The 9346-nt window shown below is 40.6% G+C and overlaps 1 protein-coding gene across 1 annotated transcript; it reads left to right on the top strand.

The window, feature by feature from the left end:
* The first annotated feature begins 6268 nt into the window (after positions 1-6268).
* Positions 6269-9070, top strand: sprn (shadow of prion protein). The gene is made up of 2 exons (XM_055920398.1): positions 6269-6406; positions 8280-9070. The coding sequence occupies exons 1-2, from the start codon at positions 6365-6367 to the stop codon at positions 8742-8744; spliced, it is 507 nt and encodes a 168-aa protein (XP_055776373.1). The 5' UTR covers positions 6269-6364; the 3' UTR covers positions 8745-9070.
* The last annotated feature ends 276 nt before the right edge of the window (positions 9071-9346 follow it).

Below are 9346 nucleotides of genomic sequence, written 5' to 3' on the forward strand. Positions count from 1 at the left end.
ATAATCTGATTAAACTATATTGAAAAAACATACTTTACGATGATATGGTCAAATGTATCAAATAAAATCAAAGCCGGAGATAGTAGTCGCCTATAACGGCAGCTAAACAGAAGGCAAATCCAAGTCCCTCTTCGCGCTCTCCAGAAAACCGGAAATGGGGGACACGTCATACAAAAAGCTTGTATTCCACTTCAGACCAAGATAAACACTACATTTCTTCTCTCACCGCCTCTTGACATCCAGGGGAAGGTCTATGAAGTGCATGTATACTAATACGTATCATGCCCATTTATAGGCAGGACCTAGAAGAGAGCCTCGATTTCAGACTTTCCACTTCCTGGTCAGGAAGTTTGTGCCAAATGAGTTCTGTTTGACTCACAGATATAATTCAAACGGTTTTAGAAACTAGAGAGTGTTTTCTATCCAATAGTAATAATAATATGCATATTGTACGAGCAAGAATTGAGTACGAGGCGGTTTGAAATGGGCACCTTTATCCAAGTTACTCAATACTGCCCCTGCAGCCAGAAGAAGTTAAGAATAATACACAGATTGCATATATCCCCAAATCGCAGACATGCTTTCAGCCCCTCTTCCTCTTCTCCTCACTGTCTTAAATGCAAAACTGATACAGGCACCCTAACAAATTGTTTATGGTCATGTACCAAAATACAAAGATACTGGTCTGGTGTTCTGCAAGAAATTGAGAAGATCCTAGGGGTTGATCTAGAATTGGACCCAGTTTCTTCACTGTTGGGTCTCCCTAGTAGGCATGTTACTTCTGTGGGTAAGAAGAGGCTTTACAACATCCTTACCTTTGCAGCGAGGAAAAACATCCTTTTACAGTGGATTAGTGATAAGGTTCCTTCTATTAAAGATTGGCATAAGATACTATTTGAATGGGTGCCTCTGGAATATCTGACATGTACATTGCATTCTAAAACAGATCAGTTCTACAAAGTATGGGAACCTTATCTAAATTACCTAGAACCTGAGGTATCAGCTATTATGCTGCAAGGATTCTCTTAGAATGTTGGTGATCAATGTATTTCAGAATTACACTGTACGTTCCATGTGTGGAACCTAACTTCTTAGTTTAATCTGAGCTTTTTGTTTAATTTCTGTTTGTAAGTTTGTTTAAAATGTATGTATTGAGAGACGCAATGATCGGGATGGGGTGAGAGAAGCGCCGAGCGGGGAGAGGAAAATGGTGTACGTATGTATGTGTGTGTATGTATATGTGTATGTATGCGTATGTAGGTATATATATATATACATATACCTACATACGCATACATACACATATACATACATACACACACATACATACGTACACCATTTTCCAGAAATTAAACAAAAAAGCTCAGTTTAAACTAAGAAGTTAGGTTCCACACATGGAACGTACAGTGTAATTCTGAAATACATAGATCACCAACATTCACCAACATATATATATATATATATATATACGCAGGTATGTGTGAGTGCTGTTTTATTTTACTTTGTCTCTGTTGTTGTATCTCTTAATATGGGTGAAAATTGTGAAATTCCAATAAAAATACTGTAACAAATCAAATAATCTGAGTACAGCGTTCAGCCACCAAAGCAAGCCATACAGTTACCTGCCAAATTGTGGAGTCAACAAAAGTCAGAAATAGCATTATAAATCTTCACTTACCTTTGCTGATCTTCGTCGGAATGCACTCCCAGGACTCCCACTTCGAAAATAAATGTTTGTTTTGTTCGATTACGTCCATATTTATGTCCAAATACCTCCGTTTTGTTTGCGTGTTTAGTTCACTATTCCAAAGGCACAATGCGCGAGCGCAAAATCCAGACGAAAAGTCAAAAGAGTTTATTACAGTTTGTAGAAACATGTCAAACAATGTTTACAATCAATCCTTAGGATCTTTTTATAATAAATCTTCAATAATACTCCAAACGGACAATAGCGTATTCATTACAGAGGAAAAAGAAGGAACGGCGCGCCCGCGTGACTGCACAGTAAACAACTCATTGACCTCAGCCTAGTCCACTTGTTGAAACAGCTCTTATTCAACCCCCTTCCACAATAGAAGCCTCAAACAACTTTATAAAGACTGTTGACATCTGCTGGAAGCCTTGGGAAGTGCATTCTGGCCCCATAGACACAGCATATTGGATAGGCAATCACTTAAATGAAACTACAAACCTCAGATTTCCCACTTCCTGGTTGGATTTGTCTCAGGTTTTCGCCTGCCATATGAGTTCTGTTAGTCACAGACATTATTTTAACAGTTTTGGAAACTTTACAGTGTTTTCTATCAAAATCTACTACTTATTTGCATATCATAGCTTCTGGGCCTGGGTAACAAGCAGTCTACTCTGGGCACCTTATTCATCCAAGCTACTCAATACTACCCCCCTTTCCCAAAGAAGTTAACGTGGGCTATTTTGAGCACTTTTCTTCTGGGGTGCTTACTTGTTTTTATTGCTTTACTGGGAAGCTTAGCAGACGTAGATATGCTCATGTCATTTATATTAGTGCAGGGTGAGCTGCACACAGTGGACTTCCTCCTAGAGCACACCAGCTCAGTGCTAACAGTATAAATCTGGTTCATAGGCACATGCTTACTGCATACATTAGCTGTAGGATCAGCAGAGGCATTCAGGGCAGTTAGAGGGACATACATTAGGCTACTTAGATTGTCTACCAACGCCCCTGGTCTAATGTACATTTGCTGAAGCATTATGACAACTGTGTCACAATGGTAGAGATTAGCTGAGCTGGATTTGGGTAATTGATAAGTCATTGTCTCATGTATCTATATCATGCCGAAACAATCCACCCTTAGGATTATTCAGCATGTCAACAACCATTTTGACAGTAACATCTATTATCCCCAATAACTATTTTGCCGTATCCACTATAACCTTCAGCATTTCTGCTTTCCACAACCCGAGCTGTGTTAACTTTATTCACTATCGAAGTGTCCTTTGAAACAGCACATTCATGATTGCAAGATTTCTGAACAGGTCTCGAAACCATGCCAGGACCAGCAGAAACCTCAGTTCTGTCTTACAGCCTCAGCATATGATTGATTCTATATATTTGAGCCTCTCTGCAATTGGCATCCACCAAATGCTGCACTCTGTCTCCCCCCAAACTGTTTGCAGCATCACAAGTCTAGTCCTCTTCGGTAAGCCCCCGCGCATCTCAGTGATCCTCAGGTTGGAAAGTCGGTGCTTTAGAATGAAAGATGGAATTCCAAGTAGGATGACCGTTCAAAACAAATTTTCCCAGTCGGATCTCGTTTTTTTTATTTTTAAGTTTTCATTTGTCTTGAACGCACTGAAGTCGAAAGTCTGAGATTTCTAAGTTCCCAGAACATGCATTAGTCTCAGCGGAGGGAGAGAGAGAGCAGTCGAGTGTCCACCTCTCAAGGTCCCTGCTCTCTCCTTCCTTTCCTCCAATGAGACTGACCAGAGAGAGGGGACACCGTCTTCTACCTGATGGCGAAACTCGAGTCACACAGCATCTGCCTCATACACAAATGCATGTTGTTCCTATGACCAGAGAAAGTGAAATATTCCTCGATATTAAAATATATATGATGAGCTGCACTTTGCTACTCATTCATTTCATCTGCAGCGCGAGTGGAAGTAGGGAGAAGCACGTTCGAATAAAAACAGTGTTGACAGTGCTGAATAAAAACGTAGACATTAACTCGCTCATAAAAACAGAATCTCTTTGCTGTATTATTTGACAGTCTTTCTCTGGTCATGGTTTTAAAAGTTATGAAATGTCACGTAGGCTAGTGTCAAACTTTGCTGTGGTCAGGGTCGTGGAAGCTGTAGGCACAATGATTGGCCAGGGCAGTAGGCACACTCAATTTAGCCACAGATCTCCTGGTCCGCCAGGTGTGCAGATCTGGTCTTTTCTTACAAATTAAATGGTTCAAAATGGGAACACTTTGCCTGCCCGATGTGCAGGGCTTTTGAATCAAGTGCACCTACCACCATCAGCGCAGCGCTTTTGAATCAAGTGCACCTACTGCCAACAGCGCAACACAGGGAAAAAGCAGTTCAAGCCTTTATCATTTGCTTTTGTACAGAAATGTTTGGTGATTGACTAGGAATGCCTTGAAGATCACGATCGACTGGTTGGTGACCACTGGGTTAGAGGCACATGGGATGAGTTCCAACATTCCAACAGTGCAGCTAGTGTAGTCCTCTCCTTCTCCTCCCTATACAATATTCCCTAAAAAACACCCCACTTCGATACAGCTATGACTTTAAGTAACTTTTTTGTAGCATGTTATGAGAACTTACGCAGTAAGTTAGGATAATTCATGTAGAAGGTTAGGATAATTAGGTTAAGGTTAGGAAAAGGGATAGGGTTACAAAAATGCTGTCCTAACCTGCTACGAAAAGTCCCTTCTGGTCATAGCTGTATCGAAATGGCGTGTTTTAGGGAGTCCCCTCCCAATAGACTCTTCTAATCTCCTCTCCTCCCCCTCTAAACAGCAGCACTTTAAAAACATGAAAGCATTAATAACAATAAGTGCAGTGCCTAGGCCTTTGCCTGACAACTCTATTGTTCACTACACATTTCAGTCTGAGACTGCCATCATTGAAGTCGTTTGTGGTGACGTCAAAATGAGGAGTGCTGTACAAAACAAAGTAATCAGCGATTGGATCATCTCTAACCAATCAGAGTATCAAAGCCAATGACACATTTTCAAACTGCCACTTTACCCACGTGTTCTGGCTCTGGCCCACCCCATCAGTTTCTGGGACCAATCAGAACGACTGAGAGTTGTGCTCCTCTCTCTGCTCTGCAGATAGACAACCTCAAAGGCATCAAAAACAGCCCATCTTGAGTGAGTCATGTTTATAAGATATTAATTTATCTGTTTCACACCACAAGTTCAAATCAATGAGGCGAAAAAGCAATAATTGTTGTGGCATGATTTGATAAGGGAGAGCATGACAAGCTGTAACCTTGTGTCGACGTTTGGTTCGTACCATATGGTAATGTGACATTTTCACCCCATGTTACCACCACACACACACATCATATTCTTCAATGCCTTGACTGACTGTACCAACTGTACAGAGACAGTTTATTATCAATATATTTTCTGAGGTTGGAGATATGTGTGTGTTAGTTCTGAGGTTCAGGTCAACCATGTGCTGTAAAGTGATCCATGGGCGGTAGTCAAGGATGATTAGTGGAAGAGAGGTGAAATGATCTCAATAGGGTCACAATAGTGTGTCTCGTGCAATAACACAATGCTCTGAGAACTGATATGCAGGCAGACAGACAGACAGACCGAGAGAGAGAGATGTAACAGTAAGTGTAACAGTAGTGTACACACAGGAATTGTGTTGACTCACACACACATCTTTCTCCTTTTTTTTGTTTCACCCTTTATTTTGCTTATATTGTTTTTCCATCACCACTATTAAAATTTCCCTAAAAGTTAACATATTTCAATTATGCTTTGATAGTGATGAGTAGTCCATTTACTACTGATTACTGCGAAGTTGAGGGAGCCATAAGTACTCAACACATACCATGATTGAGTGAACCATTTCATTCAGACATACCCCAACAATTAGATTCCTATGGCTAGGGGAATTTGCTTGATGCACACCACTTTTGTGGTGTTTCAACAATATAATTATATTTCTATGGTTGGTTCCAACTTCTATGATAGGAAGGGTAGGCTGGTAGCTGTTTAGGAAGATGGTGATTTTAGCTCTATGGGGATTGACTGACTCTCATGCATGTATCCACTGACTCTTGAGATTTAATTTGATCGATTTGGTCTTTGTTTTTGCTATTTAATCTATTTTGCTGTTGATCTTTATGAATAGATTTTTTCAAAATAATAAATTGTTTCATTCCAGTCTTTCCACTGGGCACACACTGGTTGAATCAACATTGTGTCCACATCATTTCTGTAACGCTCTGGGTGTCGGGGGTGTGAAGTCAGGCGCAGGAACAACAGAGAGTTCAATATAGTGCTTTTAATGCACACACGGTAAACAATGTCCCCACGAAAACACTGGGTGTACAAGCAAATGCCCCATACACGGGGGACAAAAAACCAGTCCAAATACACTCTACGAACGAAATAAACAATACGTTTGTCTACTCCCGATACCAAGGTACAACTGAATCAATCCCGCACAAAGAAACGTACTGACTAATAAAGACCAACTAATTATAATCACCTCAACACAGGTGTAACAAATAAACACATAAGGAGGGGGAGGAAAAAGAGTCAGTGGCAGCTAGTAGGCCGGCGATGACGACCGCCGAGCGCAACCCGAACGGGAAGGGGAGTCACCTTCGGTCGGAGTCGTGACAATTTCAATGAAATTACGTGGAAAGAAGTTGAATTTACGTCTGTGCCCAGTAGGTTTGTCTTTGAGATGTCATTTATGTTTTATATTTTGATTGTACAATATGGATATGGACACATAAAGTGAACAAGAAGCAGGAGCAGCAACACCACCATTCATCATCTTCATCATCATCACTACCATCATTTGTATCATTAACATCCTTAACATCATCATCACGACACCTCAAACATTTCTGTCACAGATAGAGCTCATCACTTATGATAAACAATAATGTTTTTTCTCTCAATTAGATAAGAATAGCTTCTACCATGTTTTGTCATCTTCAGTCTCATGAGGGATATCACGTGGTTTATTCTACCATCTCACTAGCTGCGAGCCTGGCTATTGATTCCGGTTTAACGGACTGATTATTGGTTATTTCCAACTACATTCCGTGGAAGAAAACTAGCGCTGTGGGGTAAGACTATACATTTGTTTTTATAATTAGTCTATTTATGAGAACTACATTGCCATCATTATTATCTTAATTAATTATGAATTATAGTAGTCTGATTCCCGACAATAAAATAGGTGTGCAATGTAAAATAAAGTAAGCAGGAAAGAAGAAATGGCGATACAGAGAGAGAAATGGCTCATCTCTCATCAATGCGCACGAAAGGCACTGCAAAAACCGTTACATCTTCCCGAATCAAGCGCGTAATATTGGTTATACATTTTGTTCCCACAGCCCTATTCAAACTCACATTTCTTTCTATCGCTATAAGCAAACCAATTACTATATTGTATTTTCAACCAAGTTATTTGTTCACCTGACACAAGATGCGTTATAGAGAATGAAGCATCTTATATCGGGCATTACATATAGTCTACTCTGGAGACAGGGGAAAAGGTAGAGTCAGAGAAGTAGAGCGTTAGAGAAAGCCAGAGAGAGCATCCTCTGTGTTGGTAGAGAGAGGGAGCGTCCTGTGTTGTTGCCTGTTCTGTTTATAACTGACCTACTTTAACCCATATGGTGCACTATAGGGAATAGGGTTCCATTTGGGATGCACAGTGTTTCTCCTTCGTTCAACATCTCAGCTGCTGTTCCTCTATCCATGCCATTGCATGGGGGGAGAGTGGACCAGTGACGCCATTTTCATATCTATACATGATATCTATGGTAGCGTGAACCGTATTTTATTTATCCTTTATACCTGTAGATGATCATTGAAATAAAAACATATTTTAAAAGAAAGACCTGCCCCAAGACAGCAACAACTTGGCATACTCAATGAAAAGGGGGGACTAGAGATGTGAGCAGGCTGTACATCAAGGCTTCATCTCAATAGTCTAAAGTGGCTTCCTCTCTGTGCCTCCATTCCTTCAACTGTGCTGATGTAAAATAACTTGACAGGTGGAAGCAAAGGAAGCCACTGTAGACTATTGAGATTAGGATTGCAACGGGAGGGTATATTACTGGAAACTACCAGTAAACTACCAGTATTTTGGTATCTTTCAAGAATTAGGCTATCTACTAGAAACTTATTGACAATTATGGACACAGATAAAAAAATGAATAATATATATGAATTTTTTTTTTTAAGTTATTCAAGTATAAATTACCAAAATTGCAATAGATCTACATATATTTTCTATTAATTACAACAATTACTGAAGATTCCAGTAACTTTAGTAAATTACCGTTAGCTTTGCAACCCTAATTGAGATAGAGGAGAGGAAGACACTGTAGACAATTGAGAGGGAGGAGTGGAGAGGAAGTTATTGTAGACTTTTGAGATGGAGGATGACGAAGAGGGGAGGAAGCCACTGTAGACTATTGAGAGGAAGTAAAGGACAAGAGAGAAAGCCACTGTATTGAGATGGAGGAGAGGAAGCTGCTGTATGGAGATTAACCCCATTATGTCTTCTCCTGTTGTTTCCAGACAGATAGGCGTCTGGTGATGGAGCAGCGGCTGGTGGCTACGTGCTGGTTGTGTCTCCTGCTCTTTGCCTTGCTGTGTGAGCCTGTCCTGTCCAAGGGCGGCCGCGGGGGGGGCAGGGGTTCATCTCGGGGCTCGTCTCGTAGCAGTGGCCGTTTCCGGATCAGGACCCATTCAACAAAGGCCTGGTTCAAGACCATGCCTGGGCGCTCATCCCCAGTGCGTGTTGCGAGCGCGGCGGCAGCTGGTGCGGCAGTTGCATTAACAGCTGATAGATTGCACCGCTCAGCCTACCGGTGCAGTCATGTCAACTCGGATTATGATGGGGAGGATTACAACAGGACCGTTTGCTACATGACCAGAGTGTCAGGATCCAATCAGAACCAACCGTCACTCTCATACATCTCTGTCATCATCGTCGCTTCTGTATTCCCCAGATATGTTCACGTATTAGAGAATATACTTTAGATGCGTATATTTGTTAGATAATGATATTTATGATTTAATAAGGCAAAATAATCAGCATACATGTATAGGAGCCTGGTGGCTCGATCTACAGGTCTGTTATCATGCCCTGAGGAGGCAAAGCTTCTTTAGCATCTAAGTCAGAAGTCAGGATGGCCAGACAATGGTGGAAACTAAAATGTATAAGTTTATAAGTCAGCATCACATTATTTGTGGGGAAAAAATCTTTCACTTAAAGTAGCTGTCCAGTGTCCAAGATTTGTATGAAATATTACTGAATAATGAATTACAATATGAGGGAAATTAGAAATAAAGTATGTTAAAAAGCAGCTTTTCTTTGTACCCATGCTTGTCCTGTTCACAAACAACAGATTGGTGTGAGTGTGGGCGTATACCGGTCTATATACAGTTGAAGCCGGAAGTTTACAAACACTTAGGTTGGAGTCATTAAAACTCGTTTTTTAACAACTCCACAAATTTCTTGTTAACAAACTATAGTTTTGGCAAATCAGATGGACCTCTACTTTGTGCATAATACAAGTAATTCTTCCGACAATTGTTTACAGACAGATTATTTCACTTATAACTCACTGTATCACAATTTC

The sequence above is a fragment of the Salvelinus fontinalis genome, chromosome 1 (assembly GCF_029448725.1).
Source record: "Salvelinus fontinalis isolate EN_2023a chromosome 1, ASM2944872v1, whole genome shotgun sequence".
NCBI classification, from domain to species: domain Eukaryota; kingdom Metazoa; phylum Chordata; class Actinopteri; order Salmoniformes; family Salmonidae; genus Salvelinus; species Salvelinus fontinalis.